The 23,619-nt window shown below is 34.0% G+C and overlaps 3 protein-coding genes across 9 annotated transcripts in view; 1 reads left to right on the top strand and 2 right to left on the bottom strand.

Annotated features, from left to right (window-relative positions):
- The window catches only part of LOC105336030 (adenylate cyclase type 2), a 36,160-nt gene extending 29,304 nt beyond the window's left edge, over positions 1 to 6,856 (bottom strand). For 2 of the 5 annotated variants that reach the window (XM_020070533.3, XM_011440198.4), the window contains exons 1-3: positions 6,617 to 6,856; positions 2,849 to 3,182; positions 182 to 322 (exon numbers count right to left, since the gene is read on the bottom strand). In XM_020070533.3, coding sequence (XP_019926092.3) covers positions 182 to 322; positions 2,849 to 2,995 — 288 coding nt within the window. In that variant the 5' untranslated portion in view covers positions 2,996 to 3,182; positions 6,617 to 6,856. Of the gene's footprint in view, positions 1 to 181; positions 323 to 2,848; positions 3,183 to 3,687; positions 3,886 to 5,205; positions 5,595 to 6,616 lie in introns of those variants that run through there. The other 3 variants (XM_020070534.3, XM_034483522.2, XM_066079922.1) reach the window with 3 other exon arrangements.
- LOC105336028 (alanine--tRNA ligase, cytoplasmic) overlaps positions 1 to 23,541 on the top strand; it is a 609,144-nt gene extending 585,603 nt beyond the window's left edge. The window contains exons 2-24 of one of the 3 annotated variants that reach the window (XM_066079924.1): positions 10,069 to 10,104; positions 11,415 to 11,579; positions 11,849 to 12,037; positions 12,801 to 12,946; positions 13,242 to 13,433; positions 13,783 to 13,927; positions 14,122 to 14,267; positions 14,635 to 14,743; positions 14,870 to 14,908; positions 15,308 to 15,419; positions 15,828 to 15,952; positions 17,604 to 17,748; positions 17,838 to 18,007; positions 19,158 to 19,271; positions 19,519 to 19,656; positions 20,080 to 20,220; positions 20,714 to 20,826; positions 21,471 to 21,579; positions 21,770 to 21,895; positions 21,979 to 22,098; positions 22,215 to 22,301; positions 22,637 to 22,750; positions 22,902 to 23,541. In XM_066079924.1, coding sequence (XP_065935996.1) covers positions 11,436 to 11,579; positions 11,849 to 12,037; positions 12,801 to 12,946; positions 13,242 to 13,433; positions 13,783 to 13,927; positions 14,122 to 14,267; positions 14,635 to 14,743; positions 14,870 to 14,908; positions 15,308 to 15,419; positions 15,828 to 15,952; positions 17,604 to 17,748; positions 17,838 to 18,007; positions 19,158 to 19,271; positions 19,519 to 19,656; positions 20,080 to 20,220; positions 20,714 to 20,826; positions 21,471 to 21,579; positions 21,770 to 21,895; positions 21,979 to 22,098; positions 22,215 to 22,301; positions 22,637 to 22,750; positions 22,902 to 23,075 — 2,898 coding nt within the window. In that variant the 5' untranslated portion in view covers positions 10,069 to 10,104; positions 11,415 to 11,435 and the 3' untranslated portion in view covers positions 23,076 to 23,541. Of the gene's footprint in view, positions 1 to 9,813; positions 9,897 to 10,025; positions 10,105 to 11,414; positions 11,580 to 11,848; positions 12,038 to 12,800; positions 12,947 to 13,241; positions 13,434 to 13,782; positions 13,928 to 14,121; positions 14,268 to 14,634; positions 14,744 to 14,869; positions 14,909 to 15,307; positions 15,420 to 15,827; positions 15,953 to 17,603; positions 17,749 to 17,837; positions 18,008 to 19,157; positions 19,272 to 19,518; positions 19,657 to 20,079; positions 20,221 to 20,713; positions 20,827 to 21,470; positions 21,580 to 21,769; positions 21,896 to 21,978; positions 22,099 to 22,214; positions 22,302 to 22,636; positions 22,751 to 22,901 lie in introns of those variants that run through there. The other 2 variants (XM_011440197.4, XM_011440196.4) reach the window with 2 other exon arrangements.
- LOC105336027 (large ribosomal subunit protein mL52) overlaps positions 1 to 23,619 on the bottom strand; it is a 31,377-nt gene that overhangs the window by 4,356 nt on the left and 3,402 nt on the right. The window lies entirely within an intron of this gene.

Raw genomic sequence — 23,619 nt, 5'->3', positions numbered from 1 at the left:
TCATTTCGATTTGTTTAATTACCTTGTAAAAAAAAAACACTATGAGATATCTATAAGCTAGATTATATTTTTTGAATTTCTTTCAAACAACTTTTTGTTTTCTTCTCAACAATCATCCTGGTAACACAGATTAGCAGAAAAAAATCAATAAAAATCCATCCCCGAAACAATTGAGCCTTACCTGAGTGTCAAAAAGGTGATAGAACAAAACGGTAAGACATATAAGGGTTGCCATGACAACAAGAGCAATTGTCAAGGAGTTCTTCATGTGCACACAGTAGTATTGGTACAATTCTTCCATTTGCAGACTTTTGAAGGTCTCCTGAAAATTAAATGCCCATTAATTGAAAAAGCATTTTACATTCAGATTAATTAATGATTTATTATGAGAAAATTAATGATTAATTCATACATTTCACAGCATGTAGAATTTATTCCACAGCAAAAAGGTGAGTATATACCCTTTAGTTTAAGGTTCATTTGTTGATAATTCTTTTTTTTTAAGTTCTAGGTCTACAAATTGTAATGATCAACCTTTTAAAGTCAAAAAGCATTTTAATGTATCTCTTGTTAATAATAGAATAAATATATTGCAAATGCGTGTGGCTCAACCGATTCATCCACAATTTTTTCACAGTATTGCGATATTTCAGTGTTTTTGTGATATATTTAAAACAGAATGACACTCTCATACACACCTACATTAATCTACATGTAAATTTATAAAAGTATCATAGATAGAAAGAGACCATTCAATTTCTTTTTCTATACTGAAGACAGATGATGTATTTTTAGAGGTGGGCAAATATTGGTCCAAACATAATCCCATACATCATGCCTATGTCTAGAATTGAACAAAAAGGAGAGAAAATAGAGTATTAATATAAAACTGTCAAGATGCTCGAGATCTGGGTGTTTACGGTAATTTGCCTACGTGATATTTTTTTGGCTAAGACTGTGTGATGGATAAGGGTCAGATTTCAGACACTTATAATTGCAATGTCCATATCATTTCATGCTGAAATAGCCTAGCGATTTTGCAGTCCATTCTAGCATATTCTAGACACAAATTGTGTAAGATTACTATATATTAAGTTACTAACTCTAATGACTACTACAAGAATTTCAGTCTTATTATTGGTAGATTTTTCGGCATAAGAAACATGCAATTACTATATTCTCACATAAAAATATATTGTTTTCTTGGCACAAAATATTCTATGATAATTTGACTTCAGAAATTGATATATCTCTAAATTTAGAAAATTAATCTCAATTATGAAAGATCTGTTCTATTTTAGAAATAAAGGCATTTCATGCAGGGTATATAAGTATATAACATTAACTTTCTAATGACTACTACACATTAAACATTTTAAGATAAATGCTTGAATATCCTAAAAATAGTATTTCTGTAATCCTTAATTACACAAAATACCTCATGGTAGAAATCAAAATTGCTCAGGAAAAACACATTTGAGCTAATATATATATGAAATATCTGGCAAAGCGCTAAATTTCTGATTTGACATGATATATCGATCATGATACATAGGTATAAATTGTTGAAATTTGATTGGAGATTTTGACAAGCAAAAATATGATATCATTATTACATTTGATTATACACCCACACCAATTTTCCAGAAAATGACAAAGTTAGGATAGTGATGAAGTACGTTATGTGTTATGGCTGCTATATAGAGATGACAGAGCTAGGATAGTGACGAAGGTTATGCGTTATGGCTGCCATAAAGATATTAGTGTGAGATATTGCTGATGAACAAACCACGTACATCAAGGCAATAAATTAAAAAAGCTGCCACAACAACACTGTGGACAAATTACCACACAATTAATTAACCAGAAAACAGGATCAAAATTCTGTCTTCATAAAGCATTAAAATAATGAACACTCTGAGTCTCTAAGAGTGAATATGATAAAGTCTGATACACTTTTCGTTCATGTGAACATAGAATATTGTCTGAAAAGAATTATAAATTTTATTGAAGTTGGTATTATTTATATCTGCATGTGTAAATTTACAAAATAAATTTATAATCTAGAGTGCACATGCAATTTCAAAAAACCCCATAATTAAGTCTTCTAGGTGTAATTCAATATCAATTAATAGAGAACTTGTGAGTTTCTTTGGTACTTTCACATTTATTTTGTATTTGTATATAGGAGATAGCATAAAATTAACCATTTGATCAATAATTGATTAATAAAAGGTTAAGTTAAATTGTCATCAGATTCAGATCTAGATAAAAAAAAAAAGGCTTACAAATTATTCATATAAAAGATCACCATTTTCTTTGACAACTTCATATTATGCTGGTAAAAATATTTTTGTATGCTAGCTTTTATGAGATCAAGGAAATGTTGGTAGTTGAAAATAAATATTGACTGAATCAGTTGTATTGACATTGCACCAGACTACCTAAATCGAATTCAATCTAAGGTAAAACCATGGTCTTAATATTATTCTTTTTAGGTGGGAGGTAGGGTTGGGGAGGGGACATCACATGTTCCATTTTTATGCGTTAGATTTCATGTTCCTCCATATACAATTTATACTGGTCATGAGTTTCAGAAATTCAATGATAATGAGATATAATGGTTTGATCAAAGTATACTATTTTTCATTATTTTCACCATTATGTATTCCATCTTTGCTTCATTTGTTGCAAAGTTTGTAATAAGCCAGGAAACGCCCAGACATACTGTATGTCACTTGGGCAGAGTTATATTCCTTTATGTCAAGCAAGCCCATCTCTTATACACCATCATGTAAATAATAGATGCATGACATTAATTTGTGTATGACTGATTAAAACTAGCTACCTTGATGTGAGCTAACGAGAATTCCTTCCACATAGATTTCTCTCCATTTTCATTAACCAATCCATAACTTCTCCGGCGGGACCCTTTGCCCACTGGGCTAATTCCGAAGGTGTTGTTGTTTGTGATCATTGTCATTAACGAGATCATTCGCTAAACTGGATGCTTCATGGTACCTCCAACTGTTTCACATAAACACGTTAAATTTTCAAACCAATTGATTGCCGTCACTGATATTAATATCGGTACCTTGATCCCTAATCTTGAAGTCTTTGCGCAAAACAGCAAATCAGGCAACGAGGTTGTCATTGGTACTTTTTCTTGCCCAGCTTCATGTCTGAAAGAAATTATTGAGAACAAATTAACAGATGTTGAGAGCTATAACCTTAAATTGTGATTTATTCCGGTATTAAAGCAGTTAAATGTGGAGCTAAAAGCTTGAATTGTAGAATGACACACTAAAAACATCATCAACTACAATTTTATGGACCTTTTCAAGGGCCATAATCAATACCTCTGTTTTTACCTGCACTTGACCTGGAAAATAAATGCTATCCCTTTTATTTATCAACTCATGACAATATCAATAATTTTAATCCATCACACTTTTTTTAAGGACTAAAACACTTTATTCATTGGTTAACATTTTCAATCCCATGCATAAAAGATATTGCAATATAATCTGCACTTGTCAATCCTTTTTTAAATTAAAAAACAACAAAAAGTGGGTTGTTATTCACTAAGTCCAGCAATAAAATACTCATTCTCTTCATCTGTCAGACATAAATAAGTTCAGGCAATAACTTCTATTTAGGAGGTAGCCAAATCTGGATTTTTCTAACCTAAGGTAAAGTGATGAAGGATCTAACAGGTTTGTCTTTGACCTGTTATCCCACAAAACACTGTGTAGTTACTTGGGCCGTCATTAGAAATAATATCCCCAAGCACTGCTCCTGTGTAAACTCTTATTGCTTTGTTGGTCGTAACTCGTATAAAATTTGCTCTCGGTTCATGATATCTGTCCCATTTCTGTTGAATATCGATATATGGCATAACGTATGCTTTTATCCTCGTTAATTGATATGAATATTCATAAATTTGCATCAGTTGATGATTTTATGAATGTAATAAAACAAGCTTTTTGTTTCCTTTGGGAACAATGAAAGAAGGGAGTGAAATTTGGGCAAGGCATTATCTATACATCTATATCAAAGTATCAACAAAAAGGGGAAGCTAGGACTAAGGATGTATGTATGTGGTCATGTATAATGTAGGATATATTAACACTATAAGGATAGTCATGGCATAATTCCAGATTTTTGGAGGAATAAACACTACGATTCTTTATATCTTATTGAGGATGGAACCTTAATCTTGGAAATGACTGAATTTGGGGACAAGTTTCTTGTTTTGTACATCCATGTAAAGAATGCCATGTCATGCCCAGACTTTTGAGTCATTCAATATGTAACATGCAGTAGCGGTGGTAAATGAAGACCTCCAAGAGGACAATATGAATACCTACATAAGTTCACTAAATAGATCAAGGCAAAGGTAATAAAATATCTCGCTACGGCATGAACAATGATTACGTTTTACATAATGTAAAGCTATTTGTTTCTTTAGATAACTGTAAAGACTTTCCATAAAAGCAAGAAATTCTAAAATGTATCAACTCCATGAAGCTTGCATTCCATAATACCTACCCAGAATAAAATTCATTATTCTAATAAGCTGCCCTTAAGCTTAGTTACAAAAAAGCTTCCTCTTAAAACAAAACAGTTTACACTTCCTTTTTCCATCTAGAAAATTACAAGAGGTAAAATTTAAGGAACTGTCATATAAACCAATTCACAATGTTAAAAAAACCATGATTTAACCAGCACCATGGCATTTAATCAACTTCCTGATTCAAACTGAGAATTAACAAAAATCTGTAAATTAAAACAAAGTGCTGGACCAGTGTGTCACATTAATACAAATAGGCCTATATTTCGTAAGTTGTTTTTCATCAAGAAGCTACCTGTATGTATAATAATATATGTACAGGGAAAACGTGTAGTTACGTATCACGTAAAATAAACATTAGATATTTTTTTTTGTATATATGAAGGAAACGTTTGTACATTTCCTCTCTCTTTGTGGGTCGATCAAGTATGATTGATCAAAAACTTAACCTTTCTAAAAATTGGGTATGTAACTTAATAAGTTAATTAACAATAAGGGAAAAAAATTCACACGTCCCGGTTACACTTAAGTGTGCACATTATCAAACGAAATACTCGCGAACATTAAATTGCCATACATAAATGAAACAAATTTAATGTAGATTTAAATGCTTGATGACATGTATCACTTACCTACTTTCTTGCAATTCGTAATTATTTAAAATCCATTAAAGTCAAATATATAAATTCGATATATGTACACGCTTTGTGAGCACAAGTTATCACCGATGCTGATAAAATTTCCTCCTAAGGGGGGCCAAATACTGATATCTGAGACTCCACCTGATATTAACAGTCCAAGCAACACTCTCAGGCCTCCATTCCATTCATGTTGCATCAACGTCGGACTTTTCCGCGTAACGCGATGCAATCTGCTACTCTGACACGGACTAAAATGACGCGCACAGATGACTGCATGCACAAATATCTCCTGGGTACTGTTGTACAAATCGTCATCAATATTACGGGCATTATAAATCCCTGGCAAATTAACTAAAGACACGGCCCATGTCTGTTTGTGTACTAGATATTCCTACATTTCAAATTTACAGGTGTAACTAGATGACAGGTAACCACTGCTGACCTTGCTATGCTTATTTAAATAATTATTAATAGGAAGTTTTTTGGTTCTTGCTTTATCTTAAATTCACTTTCCGTAGACTATGTACAAAAGATAGACCTATATATAAAAAACCACGGAAGTTCATTCTTTTAAACATTACTTGCACTTACTATATTTATGAATTCATTGTTGCTGCATTAATGCGTGCATGTAAATCGATCAACATGAAAAGTACTTGAAAATAAATAACTAACATGCGCGGATCCAGAAAATTTTTCCAGGGGGGGTCCGAAGGATAATTGTGTTTGCCAGGGGGGGTCCGAGGCATATTTTACTATGTAAATTTAATAAATTTTCATTTTCCAGGGGGGGGGGGGTCGGGACCCCCCCCCGACCCCCCCTCTAGATCCGCGCATGACTAAGCACGTGTACATCAAATCTAAAACACAATGGCAAATGCTAATTTATCATCTAAAATATCGCACGATTCGTCTCTTCACGTTGTAACAGCTTATTCTCTCTCTCTCTCTCTCTCTCTCTCTCTCTCCGCGAAAACTCAAAATTAACCTTGTTATCTATATGACCTGAAATCAACTTATATATACAAGTGTATATCAAAATTATGTATATACATGTATTATTACTTAGTATTTAATTATTTTTGATAGGGACTGTCTGCGGAAATATTTTGGGTTCATAATGCACATGGAAAGAGGTGGTTCAAATTGTTGAAGGTTTGTATTGGAGAGAATTAACTCTTAATATTTCGATTAATCAACATCCTTAGTGCTATTACTTGTCAAAACTTTCAAACGTTCATGGGGAAAAAACTTATCAAAAAATATCATATACTGTATTTATAAAGCAAAATAAACGTAAATAAGGTCATAATCATTTAAATCTTGTAATTAAAGAAAAATTACCCTTTTTGAATCAAAATGTTAAACATGATCGTGTATATTCTACAAAAAAAGGTCTTACCTTCATGAATTAAATTCATTGTGGTCGCTGTTCTGTCTTCAGCACATGTCGCGAAGTCTTGAGAATCCCCTGGCGCACCTGTTCAACGGGCCGATAATACCTACCCACAGACACATGTAAACACTGTATCAAATTCAAATTAAGCAGATAAAATTAGACCTCGTCCACTTATAGAGGATTTTTCACAGACACGATGTTTGACCGTTTGAGTATGCGTGTGTTAGACGGCATGACATTTACTGAACAAGGATATAACTATTATATTATCGTTTCCTGATAAATAACACATGTTTCACTGAACACTTGAAAGAAATTAAAGTTTTTTGTTTATATAAAATTACATACAAAGGACCTTTATTTTGTGTATTTTTGCAATACATTTAAGAAATTAAAGTTTTTTGTTTATATAAAATTACATACAAAGGACCTTTATTTTGTGTATTTTTGCAATACATGTAAATGCAATCCCTTTCATGCGCATTATTGCGCTAAAATAGAATAAAATGAATGAACAATCAATATATATGTGTATATTTATTCACCACTCGAGGCCTTCTATGGGCATGCGAAAAAATATGACATTTATCATTTTTAAAATACACTTACATATAATGAGAAATGACTACTTTTCACATGGGTCTTACATTGTCTCATGGGATGAAAATGTACATTATCACATGGGATGCAATTTTATATAAAGCTCAAATATATATGTACCCAGCACTGCGTGTTTATTTGTAGCTAAATGTTTTAGTGACCCACGTACTATCAACAGGAGAGTTTGAACAAAGAAATGAATTCATTTTCAATACAATCTAATACATTACATGTACACTGCTCTTGGCTCTTGAGAAAAAAAAATGTAAAAGAAGTTTATTTAATATATCAATGTATTAGTATATATATTATACTGCCGGTATGTTAAAAACTAATGGGCTAAGAACGAAAGTACTATGTCGCCTTCTACCTTGGAATAATAATTTTGAAGTGTCTGATTAAAAGTACTATTCATATTTATTTACATAGACAATAAATTATGACATATTTTATCAATGAAAGAGAGATAACTGTTGTTTGGATAATGAAAACTCTCTCTCATTTTAATCTAAAAAAAAACAACAAAAAACAAAAACAAAAACGAAAAACAATAAGAAAAAAAAACAACCACGAAAGAAACATAAAAAAGATTAACTTTATAAAACTATGGTTTTTAGATTGTGGGTTCGATACCACCAAAACTTACCCCCTGCGTCGTGACCTATTCAAATTTGCATGCGATATTCATAAAACTAGGGGTTTTTTTTATTCACGCAAAACTTGTTATGTCATAACGATAGAGCGCTCCACAATTATAAAAAGGCAAAGATGCGAATGCGAGAGTGCGAAGTTGCAAAGGCGAAGGAGCGATAGTAGTATCGCTTTGTCGCCTTAGCAACTTCGCATCTTCGCGCTTCGCCGTCGCATCTTCGCACTTTCGCTCCTTCGCCGTCGCACCTTCGCACTTTCGCACTGGCAACTTCGCACTCTCGCATCTTCGACGAAGGTCGAAGTGGCCCCATCGGAACACCATAGGTTCTTACCAAGTATAACAATTTACAACTGTATAGTAGATTAGAACGGAAAGTACATAGATATGGATAAGCTTATTACTAAAATAGTTCAGTTATTGAACAAACGTACATGTATTTAAAAACAGTTCTGTTTGATTTGGTCTTGGCAGTAAGATTGGAACTACGAGAATCTGCCACTATCTCTGATAAATCTTTGAACAGTTAAAAAAAATATGTTGGTTTAAATTGACACTCAGAGATTCGTCTCCCCACAAAAGTAAATGACAAATAATAATGTTAATCCGATATAAGTTCAAAAGGTTTGAAAACAATTCATTTCGTGCATTGGTATATTTTTTACAACCAAAAAACAAATGATAAGAATCTTCTGATGATCCACAATGGCAATTACGGCTTTCAATAATATTTTTTCTGAAAAGGTCGAAGCACACAGTTATGTCTAAGTTTGTGTGTATGATGCGTGTATGATGTGTGTATGTATGATCAGGTTTGTCGACTGTTAACTATAGTTTAAGAACCACAAACTATAGTAAACAATTCAGTTTTCATCTGTAAAACTATATTTAACGTTTGGAATGATAATCTAAGTTTATCTGTCTTCATATAACGTTAACAATATAAAGATTTTGCTGATAAATATAGATTCACAAGAGTTGTTAATCATAGTTTCACAATCGTTAAAATATGGTTTATCGCGACTGTCAACTATCGTTTACGAATGCTAAACTGTAGTTGACAATATCTTATTTTTAACTTTAGTTTACGAACCGTAAACTATAGTGAATGATACGTTAATTTACTATAATTATCGATCCGTTAACTATAGTTTTCATATGCAAAACCATATTTATATAGTAGTTGTAAACTATAGTTTATGAATGATAATCTAAGTTTATCTATTTATAAATAACGTTAACGATAGATTTTGCCGATAGATATAGATTCACATCTGTAAACTAATATTTACATTCGTTAACTATAGTTAAGAGTTATTAATCAGTTTCACAATCGTGAAACTATATATTTATCAGTTCAGAGACATAATTTATATGTTATTTATATCTCTGCAATTGCAAATGGTTGTTTTCAGTGTTGATTATAGTTTTACACTTCTGAAACATATATGATCGCGTTAACTACGGTTTGCAGATGTGGAATATAGATTATCGTTGTTAACTATAGTTTTCTGTCCGTAAACCATAGTTTACAATCGTTAAACCTAGAGTATCGACTGTGAAACTATGGTTATAGTCAGAGACATATAAATAGCTCATTTTTGTGAATTTGGCGTGCCTCACATACTCCCTCTCTTGATATCTCCAGCTTTGACAAAACGAATCAGTTAGAAACGTTTGATTAAGAACTATTATGATAATCATACAAGCATGCAATAAAAAGTGAATAAAAATCCACCATGCATGCCCATTCTGTATTTTGAAATATGGCGCCAAAAGTAAAATAAAACAAAGCTGAACAATGCTGAAGACTGTGTATCTCGTGAAAATGATATTTAAATAAAAGATATTTTATAAATCTAACGTTCATCAAAACTAGATTGAGGATTTTAATTAAATTAGAACGAGTCTTATTGATAATCCCAAAATCCGAAACTTCCTTTTAAGTTGCACAAATCGTCGTAACGTCACTCGAGCACCTTGAGCTAGTGTTGACAATATCAGTATAATTCAGTCCGAATAACTGTTTAGAAGGTAAGTTTACTCCATATGTGTTCAGTTTGTTTTATATTGTAATAGTATAAACAAAATACGAAGTGGAGTTCAAAAATAAGAAAATATGTAATACATTTTAGTGAATATTTTTTACCGGGGATAAAAGTTGACAAGACACCGTTTGGTTGGAAAAAATAATCACGTTTTACTTTTAGGCTAACATAGAACAGCATTTGCTAAAGAAAAGGTAAAGGAGAAAATTCATACAATGGAACACAAATGTTAGATATACAATATTCATTCCACCTGGCGTTTTAGGAATGAAGAATATCGGTTCTTTAATTAAAATGTGAACCGGCATTAAAATTCGAAGTTAAAGGAAATTCGAATGTTACATCCAAATTGCATCATCTGTCGGCATTTCAAGATTCTGTCATTAAGACTCTATCCTAGAATAAAACTTTTAATTCAGATAAAGCAAGTTAGTCCAATTTAATCGTTTTGATACTTTAAACATTATTTTAAACTTGAAAATTGCTATCCATATGTTTCATTGCAATATCAATTGTCAGTCTGTTAACGAAGCCTGTTTTAATTGATATGTGATATTCAGTCTGGTTTGATCACTGGCGCCATATAGCTTGTAGAGCACCTGACTAGGAGGGTTTGACTCCTGGTCTAGCTGATTCATCATTCTTTCTCTAATACAATTACATTTGGTGCCTTTACCAAATACTTGACCTGACAGGTAAACTCCTGCCAGCCCAAGGGAAAGAGACTGGGATAGTGATCTTCAATGGAGGGGTTGCTTAAGGGGGAGGCAAGTGGGGGTCAGACAGCTTTAATTGTATGCGCCAAAAAACTAAGTTGGTAGCTAGAGAACCTGACTATAGAGATTCAAGGGCCTGAGTTTGATTCCTGGTCTTAACAGTCATCCTTTCTCTCATCCCATTTAAGAGTTGAATACAATTAGTACCATGATCAACCTTTGGAACCGACAGGTCAACTCCTGCCAGTGGAAAGAGCCTCAGGTGGTATTTTATGAGGGCCAATATTATTTCATGGGGGAAAAATGTGATTTTCAGACCGTTTAGAACACCAGCGCCAGAATGCTCAGTTGGTAGAACACCTGACTAGAGATTCAGGGGGCCCACATTCATCTCCTGAGTCTGACCCATCATTATTTTTCCCATCCTGTTACATATGGATTTTTATTATAGACATAGTGTCATACATGTATTTCAAGTCGTACTGAAAATAGAGAATTTGCTGACACTAGTTGTCATTGCTCACAAACCCACCTATAGTTCATCATTTAGAAAAATTGGTCATAGAGAAGCATGTTTCCATTGTAAAAACCTTAAATCCTGTACGTGTTGGGACTACATCTCATCAACAAAATCGTTATCTCTATACAAGTTGCTCAAATCTTAATCCATGTCATCACTGAGATGTAATTTCTCTCTGCTGACTACTTTAAAAATTGATTGGAAATGTTAAAGTCACATTGTATTTGTTGGTTACAAAACATGCTGTAATTTGTTGATTTAATTGCAGGTGTAGAAGATTACACCAGCCATGGAGAGCAAATTGACAGGTGCTGAGATTCGGAATTTGTTTGTGGACTTCTTCAAGGAAAAAGAACATCTGTATGTTCACTCTTCATCAGTTGTTCCTCTAGATGACCCCACTCTTTTGTTTACCAATGCTGGAATGAACCAGGTAAGATCGCAAGACTCACTGTTTGTATTTGATTACAAGAGGGATGGGGAGTATGAATACTCTAAAAAAAACACTTTTCACGGAGGACAGACAATTAATACCTGTTGCTATGCTATATGATTTCTGAATCAATTTTAGCTGTTAATATAGATTCCATTTGATTTTGCCTATTGGTTAACTCTTAACCTATGTATGATGGTCATTGTACAGAAAAGTTGTTTAATTCTAAAGGATTTCTATTTTTAATACATGTATTTGTTTTTCTTTAGTTTAAGCCCATCTTTCTGGAGATTGTTGATCCCAACAGTGACATGGCTAAGTATGTGCGTGCAGCCAACTCCCAGAAATGTATCAGGGCAGGGGGAAAGCACAATGATCTGGATGATGTCGGCAAAGATGTCTACCATCACACATTCTTTGAAATGTTGGGAAATTGGTCCTTTGGAGATTACTTCAAGGTTTGTTCCAATAGTGAAGTCTGTTAAATTGCATATATTGTGCATATCAATTTTCAATTTTGGCTGCTAAATTGAAAAACAACAAAGATTATATATGCCAGTGTGTACATTGAAAACATAGTATAATTAGAGTACATGTAATAAAACATTGCTGGAGAGGACAATGACAAGTTTTCACAAACAACTCTTTCAACTCTTGGATATCTGTGCATAAATCAGCACATAAGACAATTATGTTCATATTCGTTCCACTCAACAGAACATAAATTATTTACAATAATAACAAAACACATGATTAGTAAAGGAAGCGCTTATTTGCTGCATTTACATGTATTTACATGTAAAATACATATAAAGATTCTTCAAACTTCTTTCTGAAATAAAGTAATTTACATTTTATTGTGCACAGTTCCTCGATTTTTAAATGTCACTAAATAAGTGGGTGGGTGGGTGGGTGGGAATTGTGTAAGTGCGGCAAAGAAAAGCCTTCGAATGAGTGAAAATCATGCTTAACTTGAATATCTGTTCTACAGGTTATATGCTATAAATATTAGCCAATGGCTACAGGTTTAAATATATAAAAGTAAAACACATAACATGTGTTCTAGTACCTATGATAAATTGATTGATACAAGTTTTATTATAGCTGATTTAATTAAGTCATGTTAGTATGTCTTTTTTATGCATTTATGAATTAAAAGGAGTATATATGAATGTGTGCTATATGTATTCTTCGTTGTGATGGTCCTGTATTGTTACGTAGACTGAGTGCTGTGGCTGGGCCTGGGAGTTCCTGACGGAGAGGGTGGGTCTACCAAAAGAGCGCCTCTATGTCACTTACTTTGGTGGAAATGAAAAGTTTAATCTGAAACCTGATGATGAAACCAAGAACATTTGGTTGAACTTGGGGTATGTTTTCATTTCATGGGACTGAATATGACCCAACACTTTTAAGTCAGAAATTTTGATAGAGTATTAATTTCCCTTGATTCATTGTTCTGCTCTGAAAAATGTTTACCGGTATATCCAACAATTATAGAACATTTTTGTGGTATAAAATCAAAACTTTATAGACCTGTTGATATTTAATTTTTTTTTATCTATGACAGTTAGCCTTACTCACAAAGAAAGGTAAGAAGATAAAAAAAAAGATATCCAAACATTGGAATATCTCATATTAAAACTGCTTTACTATTTGTTTCAGAGTTCCTGCAGAGCGAGTGCTGCCATTTGGAATGAAGGACAATTTCTGGGAAATGGGAGAAACAGGTCCATGTGGTCCATGCACAGAAATTCATTACGACAAGGTCGGAGGTCGTGACGCAAAGGCCCTTGTAAATATGGATGACCCAGAGGTCATTGAAATCTGGAATCTTGTGTTCATTCAGTTTAACAGGTATGCACCGCCTGGTAATATTCTGTGCAATCTTTAATATTCATGGGAGCTCAACACGCTTTACCCATGAATTATCTTCAATGCATTATGAAACACATTCTCTATTCAGTATACTTGGAAGCAAATCTAAGGTATTGATTCCCAACAAACCTTTAAAAAATTGAGAATCTTACTAAATTAGGGCCCCCTTTCCAAATTTAATTGATTCCAAATAAACATACTGTATATATTGTTCACTTGTGTAGCTTTACACAAGTGTACTCAGAGTAACTTTGTTATGTTAAGTACGTGTAGCGTTACTAGTTTTGTTATGACCAAAAGAATGAAACTGGTATGCTGCTTTTTTTAGGGAATCTGAGACAGAATTGAATGAGTTGCCAAGGAAACACTGTGATTGTGGGATGGGACTCGAACGTCTTGTGTGTGTCATGCAGGGAAAAACCTCAAACTACGATACAGACCTATTCTCACCATACTTCGAATTCATACAAAAAGTAAGGACTGCAGGGGAAAGAATGAGATGAATACTGATTAATTTGTCAACCATGCCCACTTATTACCGTAAATTTATCTTAGAAATCCCATTGATTATCAATCAGTTTATTTCAATCAGCTCAACCAGGAAGGATATTTTTCTTCCAACTGTACATATTATAAGTAATGTTATTCTCTTCTTTTCGATAAACAGGCAACAAATTCCCAGCCATACCAAGGGCGTGTTGGAAAAGATGATGTGGACGGAGTGGATATGGCTTACAGAGTGTTGGCGGATCATGCTCGGACATTGACTGTAGCTCTGGCTGATGGGGGAAGGCCTGATAATATGGGAAGAGGGTAAGAAAAGCATATATATTAACTGTCTGATTGATGCTTACTTTACAGTGATCAATGGTGCTAATTATTCTTAATATTTTGCTTCCAAAAACATTAATCATGATCATGTTGAAATCAATTTCAAAGGTAAAAGGTGATATTTGATTAGGATAAGGTACCAGTAATTCATCCAATGCAAAGAAGGTGGATTGGTATCCTGTGTGGCCATACTCAGAGCAAAGTATTCAACAAAGAACTTTTTTCTTTGAAATTTTTATATAAAGGGGATTGTCAGTATTAATTATTATATGTTGTATCAACCATGTAAATACTTTTTCCCAGATTTCATGTGTTTATAACTATTTTTAAACTCTTTCCCCTTTTAAAGCTATGTTTTGAGGAGAATTCTGAGGCGTGCTGTGAGGTATGGCACTGAAAAACTTAATGCAAAGCCAGGAATGTTTGCCTCACTTGTGGATGTGGTTGTGGAATCCCTTGTAAGTGCATTAGTTGTCAATCAAATGCATGATTCGCTCTCTTCAAAAGGAAATTTTTTAAGTTTAATCACTTGCAAGCAGACTAATACTTTAGATAATAAGGAATTTTTTTATTTCTTCTTTTAGGGAAATGCTTTTCCAGAACTTAAGAAAGACCCAGAGATGGTAAGAAAATAAATAAGATCTAAAGAAATGCCCATTAACTCTTTTCAAGAAACAGTTTAAATCAATTTTGATACATGTAATTACAAATCCCATCTTTGAAGATTTGAATTTAATTATTGTTGCAGCTTCTGTTCATAGGCTTTAAAATTCTAACAAATATCCTTAGACAGTTGGTATCAAACAAGATAAGTGTTCTGTTTTGCATAAGATAGAAATCTTTTGTATATTAATAAACTGAAGAACCAAAAAATGAATGAAAAAGACGTTTCTTCTTGCATGCTGCAGTCTAAATTTTGCTGCTAGCTGTATAATGAAAAATTAGACACGTCTTGTATATCCAGTGACAGGAGGTCATTCTCATTGGAGGCAATGAGTCATTTTCTTAAAAACATTTTACAGATCAAAGACATTATCAACGAAGAAGAAGCCCAATTCTTGAAGACATTAACTAGAGGTAGAAGGTTACTGGAAAGAACAATAGGAAAGCTAGGAGACACAACTTCTCTACCAGGTACATTATACGTAGCATTCTTACGGTATTTCAATCTAATGCTGAAGTTGGTCTTGCTATTACCGTAAGTAATTTATATCATGTTGTGGAAGCACAAGACTCAGTGGTCATAGGCATTAGGCTATAAGCTAAATGTCACTTATTTAGAACCGCTGTGGTCACTTGAAGTTGATAGTTGTGCCCTAAGACAAGGCACTTTATCTACATTGCCTCAGTCTACCTAGCTGAAATTGGGTACTGGGAGTTACCGGTAATCTGTTATGGACTGCTGTCCCATCCACAGTGACTCTCGTCCACTTAGCACCACAGAAACTGGGATAAGCACCAGCCTTATGAGACTTCATGGCTTGGAGAAGGTTTAAAAGATTGATATTAAACTTTGATAGAACTTGTGTATTGTTTTTTAAGGTGACATTGCATGGAGATTGTATGACACCTATGGATTTCCTGTTGACTTGACTGCTCTAATGGCAGAAGAGAAAGGATTGGCTGTTGACATGCCAGCTTACGAGTCTGCAAAAAAAGATGCCCAGGTATATTGATTGTGGGGTTGAAACATAATCTGTATAAGATTTTGTATAAATCTCTCTAAGATGAAAGATCATTTACAAAAGCAGACAAATTGTTACTGGTTAGTCGGTTTTATGGTTGCTGTCAACATGTCACTCTAAACCAGGTCTCACTTTTCACCCATGCGAATGTTAGTGTCATTTAAATTTAGACTACGTGGTTTTATTTTACCCTTTCAGTTTCGCAGTAAAAATTGTGCCTCGTGTTTATAGTCTATTTCCTAGAATCTAGATACTTGTAGTCAAATATGAAATCTAGACGTTTATTGATTTTAAACTTTATCTTCATTATTTGGTGGAAAAAATGGGAAATAAATGTGACAATAGAAAATATATGTTTTTTTTACTGCTGTTGCTACAATAAACATGCTTAGTAACGATCCCCCTTAGGTTTAATTTTCTCATCTGAACTCATCGTTTAGTTTAAATAACTGCTATAGATGATTAAATAAGACATAAAACTTTCATAGATTTTCATGTTTTAACATAAATCGAAGTAGGATATGATATGAAACACGATCAGTACTTATGTATTTTAATATTTTCCAAACACATACTTCCGCTCGCAATTTCACAGGAACTAAACAAATCTCGTGGAAGTCTCGTGAACTTTCATTTGAGCAACTCGGGATACTTAGGTGGCAGGGGACAGTTTTTTTGATACAATTCATTGTAGCCAAGGGATGCATGTCTTCGGAACTCTGTAACTAGAATTTCCTCAGTTCCCATTCAGCACAAATACCTTTAATTCACTCTTTATAAGGCCAATCACCAATTTCTGAAGAAAATTATTAGTCAAAACCTGTAAAATTCTCTACATACTGGTTTTTATGAGATTTTGACCCTTTCATATTTTGCTCATTTTTCATGATTTTTCAGCTTTTTAGACCTCCCCCAGCTAATTCCCTGCAGAGGGTTGACCTTCCGTATCGCATGCATGTTGCACTATCACATGTCAGAAACTTACCGGTGTATAGTTTACAATGTCCCATCCACCTACTTTTCGTGTTATTTTACCTCCCGTCTGTAACTTGCAATTTCACTGTGCAAAGTCAGCACAAGTCATAGCCGCATGTTTCGCATTTTACTTCTGATTCTCGTGTACCTAACATAAGGGGCCAACATATTGCATATCAATTTCAACAACAGACCCCCCTCTAACTAAAGATAATCATTAAAAATCATTTCATGAATTTTAGCAACACTCATAAGCCTTCAAGTACAGCAACTCTCAATTTTACAAAAATATTGACGGGTACTTTATTCGAAACTGTCCCTTGCTACCTTAGCAACGATAAAGAAAACATTCTGAACACATTAGCAGGGGTGTTTTGGTGGTAATTTAAGTTACAATGATCTGCTTATGAAAAAAATAACTTTAAATATCTTTCATTCCTCTATGAAATATTCAAATAATAAGCAGAACATCTTTCAAATTTTGTCATGCAATGTTTGCTCATATTTTCTGTTGTTAAAAAACTCATCAGTAAAAGCAAAATGTTATGTAAGAGTATGGAGAATATGTGAATGTATGAAGAACCTTGTGGGGAGCATGACAGTTAATTACAAAATTTTGCTTGAATCAATCTTGAATAATTTAACTTGTTGTTGACAGGCTTTGTCACAGGGGACAGGGGGTACTGCTGCTGATTTGATTGGACTAGATGTACATGCAATCAGTGACCTACAGAATAGGGGGGTGCCCACAACAGATGATGCCCCCAAATACAAATACCAGGCCACTGAGAATGGCAAATATTGTAAGCATGTCTCGAAATAATGTTATCACTTTTTTCTCAGTAACAAGAGAAATAGTGTTATATCTATGTGAATGTGTGTTTCGTTCCAGCATTTGAACCAGCAACAGGCAAGGTGATAGCCCTGCGGAGAAACAAGGAGTTTGTGGAGGAAGTGTCTTCTGGCCAGGAGTGTGGGGTGCTACTGGACAGGACCAGCTTCTATGCGGAACAGGGGGGACAGATATATGACACAGGCTTCTTGGTCAAGGAAAACGATCCTGTAAGTGCTCCTTTATTTGTAACAGCAGTTTTATCATTCTTTTTTATGGCTCTTAGTGAATCAAATCTTACTTTGATACAGTAAAGTCATATTTGATGCAATCAGATACTTAATACAAGGTGAATAATTCACTCACTCAGTATTGGTACTGATATAAAGAATATAAGTGGTCATACCTGTTAACCTTTCAAAGCTGCTATGTGGGAGAATCTCCCCCTTACCAACTTGGCTAAGGGGGAGATTTTGCGTAAACGACGTTTTTTCATGTGAAATGCAAATATATATTAAAAATACTGTTAGATACCGGTACCTTATTTTACCATTGTTATTAATGCATTTGCAATCATTTTAAATTTTATTATTTCTATGACTACCAGTGTGCAATTACAACTTGTGTTGCTGTACATGTTCAGAAAACTATTATTTTGTTTGCATGGTACAATACAAGAAGTCAATAGTGCCACTTTTTATATTAAGTCTTCTTATTGTTCAGTATTGAACCATCACTGCATGCTGACATCTAGGGTAAACACAGAAAATTTATTTTGCGTATTTTGAATTTGCAGTGAAACCCAGTTAAGAAAATACCAGTAAATAATATTCATTGAAATTATTTTTTGCCTTATATATAGGATAGATTTTTAATTCACAAAACAACATGTATTTCTCCAGTATCTTTAAAAATGATCTCTGTTTTAATGTCATAGCATCCCTGTAATTCATAGTACCGGTACTATAAACTTTAAAAACTCTTGTGAAATGCTTTTACACTTTTTCCTCGAGCTTCACTTTTATCGGTAGCTTGTATAAACACTTGGTGTTCCAAAATCACTTTGATTTTTACCGACTGTGCTGGCCAGACAGAATTAGTCACGACTCACTGCACGTGGCTTGGGTGCTTTACCTGTGCACCTGTTAAGTGACACCACTGGCTGTGTGACAAATACGATTGCGGGAGAAATTTGTCTCCCGCGCGGGCGATAGGTTGGATGCGGGAGATCTTAGATTTTTAGGCCGTTTTGCGGGAGTCTCCCGCGCAATGCGGGAGGGTTAACAGGTATGAGTGTTCCTTTGTAAATAACTAAACATTAGGTTATTCATTAACTAATCTCTCTCAGTACAAGCTATATTTATGTTGACTCTGTTACAGGACGTTGAGTTCAGTGTCCGCAATGTTCAGGTGAGAGCAGGGTATGTGCTACACATTGGAGTGATGGAGGGAGTGCTCAGAACCGGAGATATCGTACAGCTCAACATTGACGAGGTCAGATGTAGTTCAACCTCATTTCACAGATTTTAAGCACTGATAAAACGTATATTTTTATTTAAGAATGTATTTTCACTTTGGATTGAAATATGCCTTAAATTAACAAAATGTTATAAGAGCACAAAATAACTATTTACACATAGCTTGGTGAATGTTTGTTTAATTTTTAAAGATGCAAATATTATTCGGACGTAAGTACATTTAATTAAAATTAAGTGATGAAGATGTTTTTATGTGAATACAGGAAAGAAGGTGTTCAGTTATGAAAAACCATACAGGAACCCACATGCTGAACTTTGGACTTCGGGAAATCCTGAAAGAGGCAGACCAGAGGGGGTCTCTGGTTGCTCCTGACAGGCTGAGGTTCGACTTCTCTGCCAAGGTGAGCCCGCGTTTTGTTAGTACCTAATGTCTATGTAAGTACTTGCAGTGTTAGAAATTAAGGAGGAATTGTATACTCCGAGATAAAGATAACAATAAAAGTTCACCCAATTTGAGATATAACCACTGTTGTAAGATTTTAAAAATATAAATATTTAGCCATGATATGCATTCATGAAATCTTATGGTAGGTAAGAAAAAATTGAAAAAGCCACACATTCTTACACGATCAGAAACTGAGAGTATAATTTACTGATCTACTCGTACAGTGCTTGTTTTTGCATTATTTACATTCATTGATGAGATTTAATAGAAGGCACAACAATGAAAGGATTGAAGTAAAAAGTGACTTGATGTCCAAAGGTGGTCTCTCTTCATGTAATAGAGATTTCAAAATTTTTTAAGGATGTGATTTTTCTCTCAGGGAGCAATGAAGGTCTCAGAAGTTAAACAAGTGGAAGAGATAGTAAACAAAATGGCCGAGAAAAATGGTGAGGTTTACGACATGAACGTCAGTCTGGCTGTTGCCAAGGCGATTCAGGGACTGCGTGCTGTGTTCGATGAGGTAGGTGTCTTTGTTCACCGATAACCAAAGATGAAATAGACTTTCTAAATTATGCAGTTGGAGATTTCAATTTTATCCAAAGTTATATGTTTCAAAATTTTTATCAACTTGAAGATTATCAACATTGGTTTCAAAAAAATTAAAATGCCTTCCAATCTCTGCAATAAGGGTTAACACTGTACTGGTACTTGCACGTGTATTATGTTTTAAGATAAAATTATAGAAGTTGTTTTCTTGAAAAATCTGTCTGAAAATGAAAGACAAATACTGGATACTCCATTTAAAAATAATTGTTATTTTAACTTTTTCCCCATAATTGCTATGAAAGTTATAAGCATTTTAACTTTGTCTTTATAATAAAAAGATAAAGTTTTGTATAAATTCTGATTTTAGACAACATACTTATATGTCTTCAACTTCAAAACAGATATTTGTCTGCATTATGTGAATCCATTATAATATGTGAGGGTACTGATATGTTCCCCATCTGTAGGTGTACCCCGACCCTGTACGAGTGGTGTCTATCGGGGTGGATGTCAATCAGTTGGTAGAGGACCCCATGGGACCTGGTGCCTCCACGACATCAGTCGAATTCTGCGGAGGAACGTAAGTCTCTTATCGTTTCTACGATCCCAGATGATCGATTCTATCAGTAATATTTAGCACATATATAACATTGCAAGTTTGATTTATTTAGCTGTTGTTAATCAACGTAAACCAACGTTTATTTGCAACATTATATTTTGTGATGGTGATTATCTGGTTTGCAGCTACTAATATTTGTGACTTAGTCTTTTTGCATACAAAAACAAATGAAAGAGACTTCAAATAGTGTATCATAATGAGAAAGTACCATAAAGAGATTCTCATGAATCATGAGGAAATTTCCTAGCATGCAAATATAAGTTTGTTTAAGGTATGAGAATCTATTGTGAAATCAGTACAAGTACCGTTGGTATTTTATACTATTTTTCCAATGTAAGTTTTCTCTAAGAAATGAAATGTATATTACCAGTAGCCAGTTCAGAGGTGAATAAAAGACTTATTGTGTGCTTGTCTGTTATGTAAAATAATCCCGACATAGGAATTTCCATGTAACAATATGCAGTGCCAGTCTAAATGACAGAATTATTTTTGTAGGATCTACCTTTTTATCATTTAGATGAATACAAACTTCAGTTTCATATATATCATTGTACATACCTATATACAGTTGTTATATTTTATATAAAGTTAAATTAATTCTACAGGCATTTGAAAAGAGCTGGACATATAGGAAAAATGGTGATTGTTTCTGAGGAAGCCATTGCCAAGGGAATCCGAAGAATCATCGCTCTCACAGGAACTGAAGCAGTTAAGGTAACCCAAATGTTTTGTCAGTGTAGTACATGTATTCTCAAATTCTTGAAGGATTATCTAACTCTTGAAAGAAGTTTTATGTAGAATTTGTTTGGGTTTGTGTTTCACTTGTACACTCTTCAAATAGTTTGATTTGGTAAAAGAATGTCCGTGTACAAAGAATTGAATTTAAATATTAATATTTTGACAGGCACAGCATAAAGTAGATCTACTGGAGAAGTCATTATTACAGCTACAGAAAGATGTCGACGAGGGCTTGAAATCAAAATCTGTCTCCGAAAAAGAGCTCACTCGGCAAATTGTGTCCTTTGATGACGTAGGTGTCATACCTGAATTACAACATGTAAAACATTACTCTTGTATGAATAAAAAGTTTAAATAGTTTGATTTTCTATGCAGGAGGTGTCTCAATCTTTGATATCTTATTGGAAAAAAGATGAACTTCGATCAAAAGTGAAAAAACTGAAACAGAAAATGGATGAGCTTGACAAAAACAGAAAAGCTGCTGTGATGACAGAGGTGAGAAGCTGATCATGTACATTTAGATTACTTGTGGCAACATGTACTAGATGTAGAGTTTTTCATGGAACCTTTTGCATGCCGATACATTTACTAGTAATTATATTTTTATGCAGGTTGTTGAAGAAGCAAAGAAAATGATAGAAGCAAGTCCGCACCAGAAATTTGTAGTTCATGAGTTCAAGGCAGATGCCAATGCAAAGGTAATAGAAAAGTGTACAAATGTTGCTCAATGGTAGTTAATGTAATCTCCTAATTTGACATCATTAGAAGTGAGTTGTCATTGCTCTTTGGGTGTCGAAGTTGCACAGTGAACAATCCACTTGCTTCTCACTGCTGCAACGCCAGTGTGATAACCGTAAAAATGTATGGCTGCATGGACAGCTGGGTTTTCTCCAGGTACAATGTTCTTTGGTTTTCCTTCCACATCAATGACCCCCTCATGCTAATATCTATGCCAACAAGAGATATTAAGCTGGAGAACTTGTTTATCAATCATTGTAAAATAAATAAAGTTCAATTGTTTTTTTTTTGGCAGGCTTTGGATGCTGCGATGAAGCAGTACAAGGCCCTCAGTCCAGAAACTGCTGCCCTCTTCTTCACAGTGGACCAGAGTGCAGGGAAAATTGTGTGCATGAGTTGTACACCAAAAGTAAGCTTTGAGGGAACTAATAACATGCTTGGTTAGGGACATCAGCATTCAAGGTTTTAAATACCAATTTCATGGATTACTAAACTGATTGTCTCTCTTTACATTTTGTACATTTTGATACACTGCTTATTTTTTTCATTCATTGTTTCAGTCTAGTATAGCTGCTGGATTAACCGCCAATGGCTGGATTAACGAGATTGTCCCCTTAATCAAGGGCAAAGGGGGAGGCAAGGAGGCCTCTGCCCAGGCCACAGGCACCAATACCGGGGCATTGAAGGAGGCCATGGACATTGCCACCAAGTTTGCGGGCCTCAAACTCTCTTGATGATAAAGACTGACTAGGCATTCAACTGTGACCCCATAAAGCATATCTCAAAGACAACTCACAGAGAATTCTTACAGTTTTGGTATATGTAAAGGCAGACCTCTCGACTTCTAAATTGTTAGTGATGCTGTATGATTGTGTAAAAATATCAGGTATCACTGCATTCCATGCTTCATTAGTGTATCTGACTTATTTATTATACTGTTTAATAACACATATGTATCTCTGATAAAAACTTTTGATACTCTCTTTACATCAATGTATGTATGTTTAAAGAAAAATAATAAAGAAATCACCAAGTTTTCATTGCAATCAGGGAAAAGGTCTGCAAATAGCTTCTGTGTTACCAAGTGCTTATATAAGTTTAGTTTCAATGTACTTTATGTGATACAAGTATTAAAGTAATTCAGTGATGTATGTATGCTAAGGATTATGAACACAAAGAAAATAAAACAAGTGAAGGAAATGACATGTATTTGTTATTTTGTATTGTGATACAAACTTACAGAAATATGGAACACAGAAAATGGTTTATTAATGAATT

Source organism: Magallana gigas, chromosome 3 (assembly GCF_963853765.1).
Source record: "Magallana gigas chromosome 3, xbMagGiga1.1, whole genome shotgun sequence".
NCBI lineage: Eukaryota > Metazoa > Mollusca > Bivalvia > Ostreida > Ostreidae > Magallana > Magallana gigas.
This window is presented reverse-complemented; position numbering and strand designations above follow the sequence as displayed.